The sequence below is a fragment of the Leguminivora glycinivorella genome, chromosome 3 (genome assembly GCF_023078275.1).
Source record: "Leguminivora glycinivorella isolate SPB_JAAS2020 chromosome 3, LegGlyc_1.1, whole genome shotgun sequence".
NCBI lineage: Eukaryota > Metazoa > Arthropoda > Insecta > Lepidoptera > Tortricidae > Leguminivora > Leguminivora glycinivorella.
Window position 1 is genome coordinate 14,083,761 of NC_062973.1, and position 21,353 is coordinate 14,105,113.

Here is a 21,353-nt window from a genome sequence, read left to right on the forward strand (position 1 = left end):
TTATGTGTTCCTTTATTTCTCTTAAATTCGTCATGACGTCGTTTAATTAGATTAGATGGTCATATGACTGTAATGAATCAAGAAATTGTGAATTCGTCAAATCTATACTATTAGTTTTTTAACACATATTTAAGGTACAGGGCAAATCCCGACTGGCAAATGTAACTGATCCATTTTTTCCATGTTTTACAATGTTCTCATTATTAAATAGAGTGCCCATCGGTTTTAAAACTAGGCGTGTTTAGTGGATACATGTAGATCTCAACATAAACAATAATGGATCAGTTACAATTGTCCCCCCCTCGAGATTTGCCCCGCAGTACCTTATACTTTTTTAATTACTTGGTATTGTTTAGATTTAAATATTTTATTTATTGTAAAAATAATTACAAATAGGGACTTCATAGTTAAAAAATAATCGTCACAACACGTAGCACCATTAATACCGGTTACATGTATAGTCTTCTAGAACTTTTTCGACAGAGCCATATTCACTGTCTTGACTTCTAGATAGGAGTTGACGCAGTCCATTCCACTGAAATGAGAAAAATGCCATTTGGTTTAATGATCAACACGTAGGGGAGAAAGTTGGAAGTTACAATGTTCAAATAACATGACATTTTCGTATTAACAAAGGATAAAATATTAATAATATCGAAATGTAGGTAATATTTATTTTTGTAGTACCAAAATTTCTATAGTTCTCAGCAAACTTCTTTTTTCTCCTATTATATTTAAAACCTCTTCGTTAGTTTTCATTTGAGTCCAACTGATCCTTGCCATTCGACGCCAGCACCACATTTCAAAAGCCTCCAGCCTCTTCCTATCACTCTGTGTCATTGTCCACGTTTCGCTACCGTATAGTGCTATGCTCCAGATGTACACTTTTATTAGCCTTTTGCGGATATTGTTAGATATTTTGGCTTTGAATAGGCACTTCTTTGCGTTAAAGGCTTTTTTAGCCATTGCTATTCTAGCTATAATGTCTTGTGTACATCTAGAGTCACTAGTGACTATGCTTCCTAAATATTTAAATGTTTTTACCTGTTCTATAATACTACCATTTAATATGATTGGTCTTTGTCTTTCAAGTTTTTTAATATGTTTTGAAGTTACAAGTACCTTAGTTTTTTTAATGTTTATTTTCAGTTCAAACTCATGAAACACTGTATTCATTTCATTCAGTAATTCTTCTTACATATAATACGGGACAGACAAAGCCCATACAAAAAAGCGTACCCCTGAAATGTATGGGCCTTTTAGGCTTAAAACTAGATGGTGCTGTTTCGCAGCCTGATAGTGGCCTAAATCATATTTTCCTCAAATATTTTTGCGTGTTTTTATTTTTTATAAGAACAAATGACATGCTTCTTTATTTTAAAACCTATCATGATATCACGTCAATACACATTTAAAAAAAAAATTGTAAGCATGATCAGTGTAGTTATGATAGTATTTAATAGATGGCGCTAAAAATGGAGGTACGATTCTTAGTATGAAGATTGTAAATCCTATATAAATAATCCTTGATTTTATCTAATACAGTAGGCATTCAGATTTTTTTAAGTTGTAGTCGTTGTAGTACGTAAGTTGTACTTAAGTACACGTTAGAGCTAGCACATGACTAGCACGACAGTATCTTGGCACGACATAGATCGCACATAATTTTTCTAATCGTAAATGACACAAGGTTGAGTCAGTCATGTCACGGTGAGATATTCTCGCGCAAATCATGTGTTACCCAAAAGCTTTTTTTACTCGCTTGGCATTGGCAGTACATGAGTAGAGTACGCCCTGCATTTACAAGCACGGCCACTTCAAACAAACTCACATAAAAACATCGTTTATATTGAACGTAAAGCTCCTACTTGTAAGTAATCTTGTAAGTGCTTTTGAGTTTCACTCGCATACTATGCATCATTTATTTTTTATTTTTTTTAATACCAATTTGCTACAAAAGTAGATGCTTTTTCAATAAGCCCATTGAAACTGATTTAAGTACTATCTAAAGAAATGAATGGCTAGTAAGAAAACATTGTAGCCACTTATTTATATAAATAGTATCCTTTTCGCACGTGTATCGTACGACGTTTTTCAGTACAGATGGCCCGATGCGAAAAGGAAATTCGTAACTCGTGTCGGGAGTGTTTTAATTTATCGCCACTCGTTTCGAACTTCCTTTTTTACGCACTTGTATCATAATGTACTATTTCGTTGGACTCAAGACAATTTATAAAAAAGGTTATTTAAAAATATGAACTGCATCTAGAGAGAGCGTTAAACAAAGAAATGTAGTCAATTCATTTCATTACAGGAAATGTTGTTCCGCATACAAATATCTATTGTGAAAAAGGGAGACTGGAAAATGTATTACCTTAAAGAAAATTAGTTTAGCCAAGGTCTTCACGGCCCCTTCATTGATCGTTCTTTCATTTGATTTAGAATAGTCACTGTCCCAGTTAATTAGATAAGACGCTAAAGAAAGTGTATTTAAAACTTAAAAGGTTCCTATACCTACCGTGACATTGTAAGTATTTTATTCTAAATACGTCCGTTGGCAATATGCATGTGCCAGTTTGGTGAATCCTGCATGAAAATAATACGTACATAACACGCCTGTAGTATTCCAAAAAGGGATAAGCAGAGCACTTGGAGCTACTCAAGTTTCAATGCCACTCTTGGCTATTAAGGGGTAGAAACAAAAAACTAAATTTGGATATTGCAGTAACAGGTTGCCAACCACTCGCCTACTCGTACAACACAATTTAACCATACCCCACAGTTGACTTCTACGGCACCCACGGGAAAAAGAGGGTAGCGAAATTCTAACGCCCGTTCGTCACCACACAGGCACGAAAATAATAAAACTTACTTTTCTCAAACATGCAATGAAAAATTGTCTTTACGTTCCTTAAAATGGGCTGGAAAGTATCGCTTTTTGGGCGCAACAACTCGAGAGGACTGTAAAGGGATTTCACTTTATTTTTTATAAAATATTGTCCTTTAGAGCATTTTTTTTTTATTTCATTGTATGTTTGAGAAAAGCACTATACATGCCTCGGCGTGAAAACGGATTCCCGGCCTCGTATCCCTATTATATATACCCACTTGGCCGGAAATCCTCATTTTCCCGGCCTCTGATGTAATGTACTATTTTTGTTGATAATTCTGGAAACCTAATAAAGAAGTCTTTGCAAGTGAAGTTTCTTTTTATCTATCTTTGAAATAAATAAAGATTAAAACTTACTTTTCGCGACCAATTCCAGAATCTTTAAAGCCGCCAAAAGGACATTGCGGGGGGAATGAAAGATAGTTGTTGACCCTGTAACAAACGGTAAGTAAAGTTTTTAAAATGGACAAATTTCGAATTCACTCGCGGTGCATGTTTTAACATAATTATATTTCGAAGAACGAAGCAAAGGAATTCACTTCCGCCCAAGCGACAGTGCTGCAAAATTCTTCTTTTCCAAACGCATTTTTCCGGTTCTCGTTAACATACATTTTTTTTAATTTAAGTTTAAGGATGCGACAATTGCGCCACTTGCGATATTTATCTTCTTATACCTTTATAATTAGACCCATTTTCAGGGAGTAAAATCTTTAGATATCAAGAAAACACCTTTATTCTGTAAATCTTCAGTAAATCACCATTAACAATTTTTCGTTGTGTAGCTATTCCCAAAAAAATGTCTAAAATAAACGTTGCCACTTTTACTTATTTCTGTATTTGGGGATAGCGAAACCATGCGAAACGAAAAGTTGCTTATGATGATTTACCAAGAATACCAAGTAGTATCAGAAGTTTTAAATTGTTCTAATAATTTTAGATCTTAGGTATAAAATCCATACTGGTTAATTTATATTCGACAACAACACTCTTAAAATAAAAACAATAATACTAAACATAAACTAAACCTTAATCTAAAATAAATACCTAAGTAAATTAAAATTATTAAAAACTAAGAAACTTCTTTAGGCATGGTGCCGTAGATATATAAAGCATATAAAACAACTCCAATATTTCGTATTAGCCTTCACCTTAATTGTAGTAAAACCCTGGTATAAGGTCTAAAGAGGACAGAGCCCCTGGTTCACACATAACAAAAAGCGCAGTCAGGTTTAATTTCCTGAGCCCATTGGTATTTGCCTTGCCTTAAATACAGAACAATGAACATATTGTAAACAAAATACCGCTCTAGCTCGTTTGATGTAGCACCAGCCAAGGCTAATTTTGCAAAGATTACTTACGTTCTATATATAAATTACAAACGTCGTATTTCACATTTCACTTCCATTGTAGACTACTGGTGTGATTTTTTAAAGACACGCACGGGTCGAACGCGATAAACATTTTTTCTACTCCCGTACTGTTATTCGTGAGTTACAAGGTCGTGCATAGAACTTAAAAACCCTACATAAAAGATGTCAGGACAAGTCTATCTAGTCTATACCCTGAAAACATTTAGTAGAAGTAGCACGATATAGCTGTTACAGTTCAGTAAATACATTGCTACCAACTTAACAAACCAATTCGCAGAGTCGAGACTCCTTCGTTTTCTGCTGCGTTTATTGGCGACGCGTCGAATCGCATTCAAATGTATGAGAACTCGATTCAACTCGGCTCGATTCGTCTTAGTGGCCAGGCTTCAAAGAACCATACCATAGACAGTTTTATTTTCATGTTTGCACTCAAACTGCATATTCAAAATGGTAGGCGGTCCACTAGATAACTAAGATGACTGAAAGTAGGTATTTGTTGATTTATAATTTTCTTTCAAAATAAGTGCTTGGTCGTAGAAAAAGTATTGTATGCAACGGTGTTTAACTGAGTCAAAAAATGCTCGTGGCGTCTTTATTAACAATTTTCGGCTTCGCCTCAAATTGTTACTAGGGTTTGCTCCCGGGAAATACCGGTACCGAAAGTACCGGGAATTCCCGGGATTTTTGGCCAAGCAAAGAACCGGGAAATCAACTTGAAAAATCCCGGTACTTTCGGTACTTTCGGGAAATACTTTCTAGTGACTTTTTTGCTACAAAATGTATTTATTTCTGTTTATATTATTTATACAGTTAAATAATAGGCATAAGTACAGTAACAGCGCCTAATCACTATTTAATAGCGGGATACCCTAGCTAGTCCCGCTAGTCGGTAGTGGAGTTTTGTATTTTTGGTGAAGGTTTATTATATTAATTTGTGTATTTATTTTTTATCTCTCAATCTTATTTCTCATTTGACTCATTTCTCTACATGTTATAAACCAAAGTCTCCCGACGCGTATGTCAGTGTGTTCGCTAATTTTGCGATAGACTCAAAAACTACTAAACGGATTTTCATACGTTTTTCACCTACGTATGAAAATAGTGATTCTTGAGAAGGCATTAAGGTTTTGTTATTATAAATTGATTAAAACATGACGATATGTGCTAATCAAGTCGGTAAAAATGACTTAAATGACGGTGCTTAAGAGCTTCAATAGAAAACCATGCCCATACCGATCGTCATATAATTATTATTATTTATAAACTTTTAAAAAACGTTTATATATAATGTGATATTGCGGTATTCCAAAGAAATTTCCAGAAAATTACCAACTTTCTCGAGAAAGTTCCCTCTGACTAGCCAAAAATAGTGCACTATTTCAAATATTTTGTTTCCTTTAGTTTACATCCTTTGCTTCAAATGACATGTTTGGGGAATTATGTGAGGTTTTACTGACGGTCTATAATCAGTTATTATATTTCTTTAGTAGTATTTTGTCTTATTTCTTTTACTAAGCGATTAAACATCGCCCAGTAATGGCAGATCGCTTAATCGGAGCAATGTTTTGCAACAGTAACCATTGGTGCCTATGGTTGCCAGATGGTCGGGTTTAGGCGGGATCTCACGATTTTTTGCTTGTTCTCAAAAAAAAGACAGATAAAATAATACGCCGAGCGAAGCCGAGGCGAATCGGTTATAGTAATATAATATAATAATAAAAGGCGTAAAATCCCAAAAAAAATTTTGTTTCAATTGAAAAAGGGAAATAATTAGACCAGTCCCGAAAGTACCGAAAATCCCGGGAAATCCCGGTTCCACATTGCTTCGGTACCGAAAATCCCGGTTCTTTAAAACAGTACCGGTACTGCAATCCCTAATTGTTACCCACGCCACTCACCTTTTTTGACCTCTTTTAACCACCAGTTGCATAAAATACTATTTACCTTTACAACTAGGGAAAAAATCAAATTATTTTATTGAATATTTTTTGATTTATTCTTTTTTTAAGTAGTCACACACTATTATATAAATTATAAATTGAAATAGATATCATACACGAAAGAAAAAACGACAAGGCCAACTGGTGGCCGAGCCGGGAGCGCGTTAGCTGAAGACCCGGGTTCGTTTCCCGGCTCGGCCACTATACTCCAAACGCTAATTCAAGTCCAAAAAAACTACGACAGATACGTCAATGTCACTTAGCTGTCATAGCTGTCAATGTCACTTATGTCACTGTCAAAATACTATTCAGAATTCGTCAACCGTTTAAATGAATATATTATTTATAGCATATATTTTTAGCATATATTATTTATAGTATTTGTGACAATGCCTAACTCCTTCATGCACGTTTCCAATAATTAACTTACTTACACCTAAGAGAATGAATAAATAAATCACAAATTTATGCACTAAATGCAATTTCTGCACATGTGTATTAAATTAGTCACACGATATCTCAACAGGAAACAAAAATTTAACAAAAAACAAATACTCAACAAGGCAGAAATCACCACGGAGCACAATAAAGTATTCAAGAATGAATGAAAGTTGATGAAAGTGGAACCATGGTGTCATGGCCGCCTCCGAAAAAAATTGCGGCTATGACAACTATAAAACGCGATGTACACAATTTCGTTCATAAGTCAAGTACAGTACAGTATATTAAAAAAATATATCACAATGTCTGAGGTTTTCTTTACCGTAAAATAATGTACCAAACGTTATTAACACCTGAAGTGATACAAGCGCAAACCAACTTTGCAACCAAAAATCATAAAAAATATTTTTTTTTATTCGGACGTCCTAGTATTTATGTAAATAAGTAAATACTTTTAATTATTTAAATCAAAGGTTTGAAATTATCAATAAATAAATTATCTTTGCGTGTGCTTTTATAAAAAAAAATTATACTATTCTACAAACATTTTCTTGCAGGGGCAACATCGTAGTAGATTTTTTGGACTTGAATTAGCGTTTGGAGTATAGTGGGCCATGTCGTTTTTCTTTCATGTACAGTCAACAACACAGCTAGCTGTGTATACAGACAAAGTGCCAAAAATACAGAACTTTATTACCTGTACATTAAGGTGTGTATACATATTTTTGGCACTTTGTCTGTATACACAGATGTGTTGTTGACTGTACTATGATATCTATTTCAATTTATATTTTTACCTTTTATCCAACCACGCGACCACGCGCAAGTGCAACCTGGTGGAAACGTTGGATAAAAGGTAAAAAATGTTATTTTATCGTGTTCGACCCGTGTGTGTCTATAAGGCTGTCAAAGGAAAATAAATATAAGTAGCTCTCTATTTTAAAATTTGAATTCCAGTGAAGGATATGATATTTTTGTTTCGGAAATTGTCTTTTAAGAAAAACAATATCTTATTTCTACCTCGTAAGTGAGATAATTGAGGCAGCGCCTGGTATTTGACGTATGCATTTTGTTCAAATGGAACTATTGCCTTTATTAGCTAGTAGCTTTATTTGACGTTCATATGCGCATTGTAATATGCCTACTTGAAAAATAAATATTTCATTTTCATTTTCATATTATTTTTTCAGGCGCTACCTAAATTATCAGTAGGTAATCTGTCTACGCAGACAATGTTAGGGCTAGTTATAAAGGAAAGAGTACCAAATGATTCCAGCCTCGACGTGTTTGCTGAACTGCAGAGCGTTGGTGACGCTGGTGGTAAAGATGCCGGCCGCGAGCCCGTAGCTCGTCTTGTTGGCGCGGTCGATGACCTCTTCCAGCGTGTCGAACTTTAGGATGCTCTGCACTGGGCCGAATATCTACAAGTAAGAATTGTTTAGTGAGGATAATAATGGACAAATAAATATTTACTAAAGAAAAATGTGCGTGGAGTCTACTGATGTGCCGACGGAATGTTTCCAAAATTCTAAAATTTTCACATAGGATAACTTCGGAAACTTTCCATACTTTGTATGGACAATTGTATAGATGGAAACTTTCCATTTTATAAATTTCAATTCCCTTTATTTTTGAAAGTTTCGTGAATTTTTCAAGAAATTTTAGATTTTTTTGGAAAGTTTCCGCAACTTGCACGTCATTAGTGGAGTCCCTCTGCGCGAAAGAAGTGATAGGTACTTTGCAAGGATTAATTATATAGGATTTACAATCTTCATACAAAGAATGGTACCTCCATTTTTTAGCGCCATCTATGAAATACTATCATAACTACACTGATGATGCCTATAATTTTTTATTTCAAAATGTGTATTGACGTGATATCATGATATTAGAAGCATGTCATTTGTTCTTAGTAAAAAATAAAAATATTACAAACTCATGGTAGCCATAGTCTGTTTTATCTCAGTGATCAAATATGTTAATGCGAGTTTGTGAAAATGTTTAAGCTAAGAAAGAATTTAACGAAAAAATAATAAATAAATTAGACAAGCACCTCTTCTTTAGCTATAGTCATGTCATCAGTGACATTGCTGAACACAGCAGGCTGAATGTAGAAACCTTGGTCCCCAATCCGCTGACCACCGATCAAAAGTTTTCCTCCTTCTTGTTGCCCCTTTTCAATGTAGTGCAGCACTTTATTCATCATCTCCTCATCAATCTGTTTAACAAATCAAAAGTAAGTTTGCTTTTTAAACGACTTCTTTACTGAAAATAAAGAAGAAAGAGGTTATATATTCGGGTTCATTTTATGTATGTTACCTGATTACTCCAAGACCCGTGGTCTGATCCGTCTGATTTCAATAATTATTTTTCTGTTTGAAAGGAGCTACCTCTAAGGTGGTCCCATATTCATCTGGAGCTGTTCTGATGAAGGAATCCATGAAGACTTGAGGGAACTCCTCAATTTTTAAAGGCACATGTATGGTAATTTGGGTGTTTTCTTAACTAACTCGAGTAGTTTCTCTAGAAAACGAGCACTTTCACAAAGTTAACCTCATGATAATGATTGTTCTTTTTGAAGTCGGTTGTATTTTTTTGTAAAAAATTTTATTATCCTTACTTAAATATCATAAATGATTTCCTTCATAAGGACAGTTCCTTTGGCATCTAATATTGGGGTACAATAATATGTAAATTACACTTTAATTCATTTCAAAGTAAAGTACCTACTCGGAGTTAATATTAGAGAGAAAAAGTTTACCACTACCTACGTTTTGAACACGTGGCTTTAAAGGTTTAATCTGACTATGGAAAATCGGTACTTTGGAAATACGAGCAGCAGAATTGTATTGACAACATTGCACGAAATAGTATTTTATGCAACAGGCGTTTAAAGGAGGTCAAAAAAGACGAGTGGCGTGGGTAACAATTTGAGGCGAAGCCGAAAATTGTTATTAAGACGCCACGAGTATTTTTTGACTCAGTTAAACACCGTTGCATACAATACTTTTTCTACGACCATGCACTTTTGAATAGTTTTCTAGAATAACTTTCGTGAAATTCGCACTGTTTCCTATAAGTATCACTCACCCTGTCGCTCGCACTCCCCCGCGCCGCCGCCCGCCCCCGGCCGGCGCCCCGCGGCCCGCTATATCCCTTAAAGGTATCCTAACAATGCTATAAGAGCTATATCGTATGCGCGGGTGCGCGGGGCGCCGGCCGGGGGCGGGCATCTTTTATGAAGGGTTTTAACGATCTATGCACGACACGGTAAATGACGGATAACAACACGGGAGTAGAAAAAACACTATATAGCGCAGTCGAAATAAATGTTAATAGGTCGTCATATTTAGGTACTTTACTTTTATAACAATCATAGAGGAATAAGTAAGGGAAGAGTTGTAACTTCATACATCAGTAAATGCGGGTTATTTGTATAGGCAAGTGACATCTAGCGACAAACACGCGTCAACTAGCGTAAATTATCAGTACTGATACTTGCCAATAGATGTCGCGACGAACGAAAAGTCTAATGATCACCAATTTTTAGCTAATATTACAATAGTATTAATCAGTATTCTGTTTTCAACTCCTTCTGCTTGTAATATAAGTAGTAAACTGTTCTAATATTACATTTTTGGCAGACGAGACACAGTTGCCACCTAGTATTGAGTAGTGGTACTGATAATTCACGCTATTTGACGCGTGATTGACGCGTAAATGTCACTGGATGTCACTGAACTATGCTTATACAAATCACCCGCATTTACTGATGTATGGAGTTACTACTCTTCCCTTACTTATTCCTCTATGACAGCGGTTCTCAAACTTATTTTCTCATGGAACCCTTTTGGAAAGCAAAATATCTGACGGAACCATTAAATTAAATAAAAAAAAAATTGTTTATAGCAAAGTTTTATGGAAGAGAGTTGAAATCGCACATCAGTCAACCAAAATTCACACGGAGCCCCCAGAGAGCACACTTTGAGTATAGCTGCTCTATGATAACAATGGTATGCATCAATAACAGGCCTATTTGTCATACCTGTGGTCCATGTTGCGTGGTTGGTTCGGAAGGATTCCCGATCTTGATATTTTTAGCGAACTCGACTGCCTTTTCGACAAACTTATCGTAGATGGAAGATTGGACGTATAGACGAGAGGCAGCGATGCACATCTGACCCTGATTGCCAAACACAGCAAACGCGGCTGTGCGCACAGCCATGTCCACTATAACGAAAAATGTTTTTGTCACATAATAATTTATAATATTCTTTATTAAAAACTCCCTAAATCCCGTTGGAACTGGTTAAATTTTCCTTATTTAGTTAAGGAAAATTTAACCAGTCTCAATGGGATTTACTACTTAAATAAAACTAGTGGCTCTGTGAGCTGTAGACCTTCGCGACATACTTAGAGAACGCAAAGCTGAAAAATATTTAGTGATTGTCACAATCCAATCACGACAACAGTGACAGTTTCAAGTGACATATAACTCGTACGCTATAATAAATAAATAAATAAAAAAGCTTTATTTATTTCCACACACAATTATATACAGTTGGTAACAAACATGATTGAGGAACTTTAAAATGTGTTTTTTTTTTTTTACTTAAATTTATTATTAAACAAACTATTAACTAAAAATCAACTATGTGTGGACCCCTTCTGGGTAAAAGCCTCCCCCAAAGTGTTCCATGCGTCTCTGTCTGTGGCTGTAACAAGCCATCCTTGTCCTGCTGTCGCCACTATCTCGTCTGCCCACCTGGCGCGCGGACGGGCTTGAGCACGTTTGCCCAGTGGTCCAGGCCATTTTATTGCTCTAATGGTCCATCTGTCATCTGTGTATCTGGCTACATGGCCCGCCCACGCCCATTTTCGTCTCAGTGAGAAAATTAGGGCATCCTTGACCTTTGTTTTCTTTCGGATAAGCGTATTCTTTACTCTGTCCTTTAGTTTTATTCCGAGGCAGCTTCTCTCCATCCTTCTTTGAGTTGTTTGTATTTTTTTCTTTGTTTTGAGGTCAAATGTCCAAGTTTGGCAACCATATGTGAGGCTCGGTAGGATGTCTGAGTCCATAATAATTTTTTTATATGGCATTGGTAGTTGTGATTTAAATACTTCTTTATGGGCCCAGTATTTCCTCCAGCTGATCGCTATTCGCCGCTCTACTTCTTCGGCATTTCTTTCTTTGTTGAATGATATCATCTTGCCCAGGTAAACGTATTCTTTGACGAACTCTAGTGGGACGTTATCTATTAATATAGGTGTAGTATAGTGGTTAGTCATCAGTTTAGTCTTTCCCATGTTCATTTCCAGACCGACTTTAATACTGGCTAGATGTAACTCGGTTATCATTTTTTCTAGTTGTTGTGCATTTCCAGCGAACAATATAATGTCGTCTGCGAATCTTAGGTGACTTAAAAATCTACCATTAATATATATACCTTGCTTTTCCCAGGTTAAGTCTTGCATAATGTGCTGTAAGACAGCTATAAATAATTTTGTAGAGATCGGATCGCCCTGTCTGACGCCTCTTTTTATATCGAAATTTGTTCCTGTCCTGTCTAGTTTTACTCTACTCGTACTATTTGCGTAAATGTTCTTTAGAATATTTATGTATTTTTCATTTATGTTTTGTGATTCCAGAGCGCTCCAAATGCTAGTATGGGATATAGAGTCAAAGGCTTTTTTGTAGTCGATGAACGCTATATATAGCGGTCTACGAAATTCTAGGTATTTTTCTATTACCTGGTCGACAACTTGGATGTGATCATTTCATTTCATTTCATTTCATTTATTCATAACAAAAAAATTGTGTTGAACATTAGCTTAAGATTAGAACTAATACTAGTACATAATTATAATATATGTTTAAATTTGTAATTAAAGCTTAATTAGTAATACCAAGCTGATGATACTATTAAACATCAAGGTACCATACTTATATATAATTTAATCAGTAATTGTAACATGTCAGTCGATATTCGAAATAATTGTAGAGTAAAAAAGAAATAAAAGTTAGTAATTAAAAAGGAATAATTAATATCGTCAATTTGGTATCTTATTAGAAAACTACAGTCTTGTATATACTCATTACACAGTCAAAAATTCAATTCAATAGATAATTAATTAATTAGCGAACTAGTGTTTACTTACAACTATAATCTATTATTAACAGCTGTCGGCTATGAAGTCGTTTATACAATAGTACGACTTTTTTAAAAGATAATTCTTGAGTCTTGCATTGAAAACTTTACTGTTGGTAATTGTTTTAAAATCGGTAGGTAGTTTATTGTAGAGGTAAACGGCTTGGTAGCTCGTTGAATGCTTCATGACGTTTAGCCTCGGGACTACAGAACTCTTTATGTCTTTCCGCCTAGTACACAGCCTGTTCTCTCTCTCGGCCGGGCTCTCATACTTGTGTAGCTGCTTCACAAAGTCCGTTAAAACTACGAGAATGTAGAGACACGGTTCGGTAAGGATTTTTAGTTCAATAAAATGCGTTCTGCAAGATGCTGCCTGTGGTATGCGAACAATCGTTCTAATTGCCCGTTTTTGGAGTATGAAGGCAGCGTTTGTATTATAATTATAGCTATTACCCCATAATTTGATGCTGTAACGAAGCTTTGCTTCAACAAGGGCGTGGTAAACCGTTTTAAGTTGCGTCTTATCTATCGTATCCCGGAGACAGCGTAAGGCGTAACAAGACGAACTAATGGAACTGCTCAGTGCCTGCATTTCGTACCTCCAGTTAAGTTGTGTATCAACGTAGACGCCCAAAAACTTAACCACATCAGCCTGCGTAATTTTGTTGCCGTTGAAACTTATTTTCAAAGTATCCGATTTTTTTGTCGTCGCCGAAAATAGTAAGACATTAGTTTTATTACTATTTAGTCTTAGATTATTTATTGCAAACCATTCATTAAAAGCTAAAACTGCAGCGTTCCCCCTTTCATTTAACTGTGTCATATCTTCAGCAGTGATTATGGCATTAGTGTCATCTGCAAAAACAACCAAATTTATGTAGGGTTGTGAATTAATTATATATTCTATCATATCGTTCATGAATATGACAAAAAACAATGGGCCAAGTATCGAGCCTTGTGGAACTCCTCGTCTTATAGTAGTTGTGTTAGACTTGACCACTTTCTCAATGTCCCCATCAATTGTCCTGAGTTCAATGTACTGCTTTCTATTATTTAAATATGAGTCAAATATTTCAAGAACTTTTCCTCTAACCCCGTAGTACTCAAGTTTCTTTAGCATTATTTCATGGTCTACAGTATCGAAAGCGGAGCTGAGATCTAGAAAAATGCCAGCCACTTTCAACCGGTCATTCAGACCTGCTACTACGTCCTGCACCAGGGTACCTATAGCCTCTCCAGTACCTACACCTATCTGATATCCAAACTGTCTTCTGTTTAGGACATTATGAGTGTTTAAATGTCTTTGTAACCTCACCTTCAATAACTTTTCAAATATTTTTGATAGCGTAGGTAATAAGGATATTGGTCTATAGTTATTAGGGTCGCTTCTGACACCTTTTTTATATATCGGCAGCACTTTTGCAACTTTTAATTGATCAGGAAAGAGGCCTAATTGAAAGCAGTTATTATAAAAGTGCGCTAGTGGTACCGATAACAAATCAATGTTATCTTTGAAGATGCCTATGGGTATCTCGTCATGTCCCGTTGATGATTTCTGTTTCATCTTTTTCACAATCTCAAAAACCTCTTGTGGGGTAACACTCTCACAAATCATTGACTGCTCTACTCGTTTAGAACTCTGCCTCAGGATATGCATAGCCGATGTAATATCAGTGGTCGACTTATCGTTATTGTGATCAAAGACACTTGAGAATATTTCAGCTTGTTCCTGAGGTTCTTCAACGACTTTGTCGGTTTTTAGGACTAATTTGGCATCTGATTTAGACTTTGTCTTGTTACTTTGTCTGTTCACAATTTCCCACAATTGTTTTGTGGTATTGTTAGATTTGCTTATTTCTAAACTCACGGCCTTTTTCTTAGCAAACCTTACTACTCTATTATAAATAGTAATATATCTTTTCCGATATGCATCTATTGAGGTATTAGTATACATTTTATCTATGCTATTTAAAAAGCGTTTCATTTTACTTGAAGTTTTGATGCCTGGGGAAATCCATGGTATACTAGGTTTATTCTTGACCATTCTCGTTCTCTTTTTCTTAAAACAAGAGTCAAAGAGATGACTAAAATCACTCAGGAAGTTATTAACATCTAAATTATTCCAGTTTTGTTGCAATAACCCATGTCTAAAGGTAAGATTATTATTCTTATTCAGTACGCGGCGTTCAATATAAATCACTTGCTCGTCTTGCTTTCTTCCACTAAATTCTAATACCATTTCACAGCACAAACCTGCATGTCCGTCAGCCAAACCATTATGATCAATCCAAGTGCTTCCTATTTTGTCTTGAGGTAAATTGGACAAAATATTGTCAATGCAAGACTCGGACTGATTTCTTTTAAATGTGATATCTTCAAAAAGAGGTATAAAGTTGTAACACCTGAGCAAAGACAGAAATTCAATAGATTTTTTATCGTTTTTCTGTAGGTCAATGTTAAAATCCCCACAAATAATACAACTCTTACCTATAGAAAATTCTAATAACCGTTCCAAACGTTCAAAGAAATTGTCTAGATTGCTATCATTAGGACTCCTATAGCAACAAAAAATCAGGACATTCGTTTCACAGTCTTTAACCCCACATATTTCAAAACTTCCAGTTTCATATAATGACCTACAAAAAGACAATTCTTCCGATTTTCTACCTGAATGCACTAGAATGAGACTACCACCTCTTTTTTTGTTAGTTCTGACATTGTGAGCAGCGATATTATACATGGACATATTAAAAACAGGTGCTGAATCTTTATTTAAAAAATGTTCACATACACAAACATAATGGTCCATCGTGCTGTAGCCACTCCGAAATCCAGCTTGCTCGATCGGCTGGTGTGCGTCGATATCTGGTGATATTCTGTTTGACAGGCACGCTGCAAATAATTTATATAGACAGGGCATGAGACTTATTGGCCGGTAGTTGCCGATATCTAACGGGTCACCTTTCTTGTAGAGCAGTATTATTTCCGACTCTGTCCATGACTTTGGAACTCGTTCTTCACCCAGTATTTTGTCCCATAATAACTTGATAGGCGTCAGTAGCAGTGTCTTTCCATATTTGATGCATTCATTGGTAACGCCGTCTGGGCCCGGGCTTTTTTCCGATTTAAGCCTCTTTATTTGTGCTAAAATTTCGGGCTCCGAGAACTCTTGAACTGGGAAGGTGTGTTTATGATGGTAAGTAGTACTTGTTTGTTGTGATGAGTCTGTTTGACTGTACAGTTTCGTGTAGAAATCCGTAGCTGTTTTTATAATATCTTGTCGAGACTTACATTTTGTCTGGGCTGACGATTGAAGTGACGAAATCCATTTTTTTGACTTATCTAACTCTTTGTATGCTTTTTTTAGTGATCTTGATTTATCTAGATGTTTTCTTATTGTGTTGATTCTGTAATCGTTGTAGCATTTTCTGATTTCTTTACTTGTGGTTTTGTAGAGTTGTTTCAGCCTGTCTCTTTCAGACTTATTTAACTTTGGTTTGTTTTGTAAATTTGTTCTTTCTTTCATGAGATTTAAGACTTCCTCAGATATAATCTTTCTTGTTTCTTTTAATTTCGTATTTTTTAAGCTCATAGAGATAGAGTGCATTATTTTTTTGCAGTATTCATCGGCGGTATATATGTCAGGTGATTCTAAAAGTTCTGGTATGTAATTGTCCAGGGCTTTTAGATATTTTTCTTGTTCTTTTGGCGATTTCAGCATTGCGGGTGTGTGTGAAAAATTGCGGCGGCTTTTTTTCGTGGCTTTCAGGTTAATTTTAGCTCTTAACAGTCTATGGTCCGATCCAAAGGGGACTGAGGAGAGTACTTGGTAGTTAGAAATTAAGTTGGGCGTTGTGGTCAAGATGTAGTCAATCTCGTTTGCGGTATTTTTGTCGGGCGACCTCCATGTCCATCTGTTATTGTTTTTTAATTGAAACATTGTGTTTATAATTTTTAAGTTGTACTCGAAGGCGTACTGAATGAGCCTTTCGCCTCGAATGCTCCTGTGCCCATAGCCGTGTTGGCCCATGACTAGATGTTCATGTTTCTTAGGTACACCGATCTGTGCGTTAAAGTCTCCCATGGATATTACGTGTTTCGTTGAGCTGACCAATTCGTGTGCTTTTGCCATGTCTTCGTAAAATATATCTATTTCTTCTTGCGACGAACTTTCCGTTGGCGCGTAAGCCTGTAAGATTGCAAAGGGTATATTTTCTAATTCAATTTCAAGTATGCAGACTCTCTCTGACACTCCAGTAAATGTTTTTATATTATCTTTATATTTCTTCCTTATCAAAAAACCCACGCCATATAGACCTTTGGTTCTGCCTATGTGGTAGAAAATATAATCCTCGCACTCAATGATATTCTCTCCTAGACGGCGTACTTCGCTCAGTCCTACTATGTCGTGGTTTATGTTTTCTAGAGCTGTTTTTAGTTCAGTCAGTTTATCAGCTGATGACAGTGATCTTACGTTGTAGGTGCATATATTTAGGGTATTTTTCTTTGGGGGTTTCGGTCATAACCTTCCGCGGTGACCAGCCGTATTGGAAGTTTGGTAGGGAGAGGCCGTGTTTCTAGTTGCTATAAATCCTTATTACTTGTATTAGATGGCGAGGAGTTGCGCGACCAGTATGATGTCAGAGTGCTGTTCACGCCGGTTTTGTTCTTTTTATTTATTTGGGTGACTTTCTCGTTGCCTGCCGATGCCGGCACGTTCGAGGCCTCAGGGGAAGATGATAGATTGCGTTTGTTGTTTTTCTGTTTTTCGCCCGCGTGCTCGTATTTTCTGTTCTTCAGGATGATGATTCGATCGTACTTTATAATTGCGTTTTGACCGTCATCTCTTAATTTTTTAACCTCTTCTAAAAGAAGTTTGCGTTTTTCTAGAATTTCAGGAGAAAAGTCTTCTTTGATGTAAATCTGAGTATTTTCAAGTGTTTTCTTCTTTTTAAGTATTTGGATTTTTTTACCAAGCGTAGTAAGGGTTAGAGCGACTGGCCGGACTTTGTTTTCCTCTTTCTTAACTATAAATATAAATAACTCGTACGCTATAGGCACTTAACTCAAACCCTTTTATGGCAATTACTGCATTTAACAAAATTAAAAAAAAACTGCGGAGCTATCATGCTAGCATTGCTGCCCCCCTTGTGGATGCTTCGCCTTCCGTTCCACATTTTAGTTTTGCTATCAATTTTTGTTTTGTAAGCGTATCGACGCTAGGCCGCGAAGTGGGCTGTCTATTTTCGCTCTTAAGGGTAACAAGAAATAAATAAATAACCCAACTTATTATGAATACTACGTTTATCTTTTTTTTCGCCCCCTAAATCCCCATTTTGGTTTTGTTTTGTAAGCGTGTCGACGCTAGCTCGCGACGTGGGCTGTCGCAAGAAAATCCTAACCTAACTTATACCTTTTGGCGGGGGGCTCGGTGGGCGAAGCTCCCATCAACTTTAGTTTTGTAAGCGTGTCAACGCTAGCCCGGGAAGCGGGCTGCCTATTTTCGCTCATAAGGGTCACAAAAAAGACCCTGATCTAATTTAGTTTAGATTGGTCATTCTATTTTGCCTTCGCCCCGAACCCCCCGTTATTTATAGTCTAAAGGGTCCCAAGAAAACCCTAACATATTTGAAATAGGTACTGAATTAGTCTATCTTTTTCACGGGGGGCTTCGCCCCCCGAGCCCCCCTTTGTTTACTCCTAAAGGTCGCAGGAAAACCCTAACCCAACTTATTCTAAATACTACGTTGGTCTTTCATTTTTTCGCCCAGGGTTTCGCCCCCCGAACTCCCCTCGTTTTTGCTCTTAAGGGTCACAAGAAAACCCCAACTTGACATATTTTAATACTACGTTGATCTTTCTTTTATGCGGGGGGCTTCGCCCCCCGAACCCCCCCACCCGCATAAACTGCGCATTGCTCTTAAGTAAGCTTGTATGCGGGGGGCTTCGCCTCCCAAACCCCCCTCGTTTTTGCTCTTCAGGGTCACAAAAAACCCTAACCCAACTTATTTCAAATACTACTTTGACTTTTTTTTTTACGGGGGGCTTCGCCCCCCGAGCCCCCCTTTATTTTGCTGTTAAGGGTCACAAAAAACCCTAACCTAACTTATTTAAAATACTACTTTGATCTTACTTTTTACGGGGGGCTTCGCCCCCCGAGCCCCCCTTTATTTTGCTGTTAAGGGTCACAAAAAAACCCTAACCCGACATATTTTAAACACTACGTTGATATTTCTTTTTTGCGGGGGGCTTTTTGCTCTTCAGGGTCACAAATAACCCTAACCCAACTTATTTCAAATACTATTTTGATCTTTCTTTTTTGGGTCATTATTTCAATGCATGAAACTGTGTTCAGACTTGATGTACAGAAAAGTATACGTATTAAATGATATATTATTAACTTTACGTGTTTATTTTGTTAATACTATTATTGTCCAATAATGTTTTTTAGAATATTGTAAGATATTTTTCTGAAATTTCCGATTTACGTAATAAACATCACGCTACGTGGTCAGTTCGAATGAGACATCGTCTACTGCTCACTACTGTTAAAAATACATATTTAGCAAAAACGCAATGTTAACTGTATATACTTATGTGGAAGTATGTTGGCTATATATAAAACAAAAGCACAAAAAATACAGCAATGATGAATATCAATATTGACATGATTTAATTTGTTCCTAAAACCATCATCACTTTCGTGGTCACTCATATTTAGTAATATTTTTGGCAAAAAAACTGGTCACATCGAAGTATTTATACGTTTTTTAAATATTAGCAACACCGATACTCTGCATCAAAAGTTTGGTAAATAGTTGGACACCGATGACGGACATCATTTATGAGTAATAAAATAATATTGTATCTTGTCAAGTCTGTGTCAAAGATCGTGCGTCACTTTTGTTGACTTAAGTTTAGGTAAGTGTTTAATTATTAAATTATATTAATATGCTTAATTCATGCTTTCTGGGGTTAATTTATACGTTGACCATGTAATTCCGTTATAACTTAAAAACTATTCAGTATAAATCCGTTATAGCAGACTATCGTCACTTTCGTGGTCGTCACTTTCGTGATCCGTCACTTTCGTGGTCAAAAGTCACTTTCGTGGTCGGACACGAAAGTGACTTTTGACCACGAAAATGATGCATCGGGAGATGAATTTGTTAAATTTAATTATTAAATTAAAGTTTTTTGTAAGATATATGCTTATAATACTTTAATATGTGTGACATCTATATGTAGAAATAGTACGAAGTGGTAAATATTAGTATTTTGGTGATTTAATTTATAAAATAAGTTTTACAGTTCAATTATGCCAAAATGTCTGAAAAAATTTAAACGGATGCCAATGTCATTCATAGCAGAAGTAAGGTAGTAAGCTAGAGAAAGATATTAAATAAGAAAATAAAATGGATTATTATTAAAAAAAAAATACCGTTTAAATACCATAGCTGTGTTCACGAGAAGAAAATTACTTCTCGTGAACAAAGCTATGCGAAAAAAGGGATCGAGCTAAAAGTTACAGGGATAGAATAAAGCAAAAGAAGCCAAATATACTAAAAGAATTATTAGAGAAGAAAGTTCAAGTGAAATATCAGAACATAACCCGTCCCCTTCGCGCGCGTCTGCGGGTAATGAAAGCGACTCTTAAAAATCGCAGAAAATTAAAACACGATTATGTCGATTATTTAAAAAGAAAGGTGCAAATATTAGACACTAGATTGGCAAATTTAAATGACAGATAAGAGAAAAAAAAAACAAAAAACAATTTAAAAGAGCAAAGAAAAGCTTGAAATAGGAAATAATATGAAGATCAAAACAAGATTCCCAAGGAAAAACGAAATCGATTAGTAAACTTAGATTAAAGAAGACGTAGTTAAGTTTTATTTAGAAGACATCGATATCTGTAGATATCTGCTGTCAAAAAAGAGACGATAGCAAAAAATAAGCTTATTAAATAAATACACCGTAAAGTTCCGGAACAACGCGATCACAGGAAAACGTTTACTCGAAAAAACCTTATTCGAAAATCATCTAAGTGACAATTCAACAGAAAGTCTGGATGTTTGATATGAAAGTGTACAACATACATACCATACCGATCTAAAAATAATAGGTATCACATTTAAAACAATATTTGATTCAATTACAGTGATTAAATTCAGACGTTAAGGCGTAGACTAAATTGGGTAACTAAAGTGATGATTTGAATTCGTCACTTTCGTGAGCAAGTTATTTTTATTTTTTTTAATGAACGTGCAATGTTTATGTCAAGTTCATTGCTACCTGACTGATTGCAATCGATGGTTCCTAAATCATGTTATAACTGTAATTTCTATTATATATGTAAAAGGCTTCAAATCTGATTAAGTGTTATTTTTCGTGGTCATCATGGTCACTTTCGTTACCACCAAATATAGTTTTTTGAGTTTTTTTTACATAAATAATTATTTTTGATCTCTAACACCATTAAAACTTTGATTTGTATATCTGACTACATCCATAATAAACAAAAAACTAATCAAAAAGAGACTTTTTGTTTTTGAACATTTTTAGA

General features: G+C 35.7%; 1 protein-coding gene across 2 annotated transcripts in view; it reads right to left on the bottom strand.

Moving 5' to 3' along the window:
- Nucleotides 1-338: 338 nt before the first annotated feature.
- Nucleotides 339-21,353, bottom strand: part of LOC125242674 (aldehyde dehydrogenase 1A1-like) — a 43,354-nt gene continuing 22,339 nt past the window's right edge. For both annotated transcript variants that reach the window (XM_048151527.1, XM_048151528.1), the window contains exons 7-11: nt 10,687-10,871; nt 8,695-8,859; nt 7,905-8,062; nt 3,248-3,322; nt 339-535 (exon numbers count right to left, since the gene is read on the bottom strand). In XM_048151527.1, coding sequence (XP_048007484.1) covers nt 466-535; nt 3,248-3,322; nt 7,905-8,062; nt 8,695-8,859; nt 10,687-10,871 — 653 coding nt within the window. In that variant the 3' untranslated portion in view covers nt 339-465. The remainder of the gene's footprint in view (nt 536-3,247; nt 3,323-7,904; nt 8,063-8,694; nt 8,860-10,686; nt 10,872-21,353) is intronic.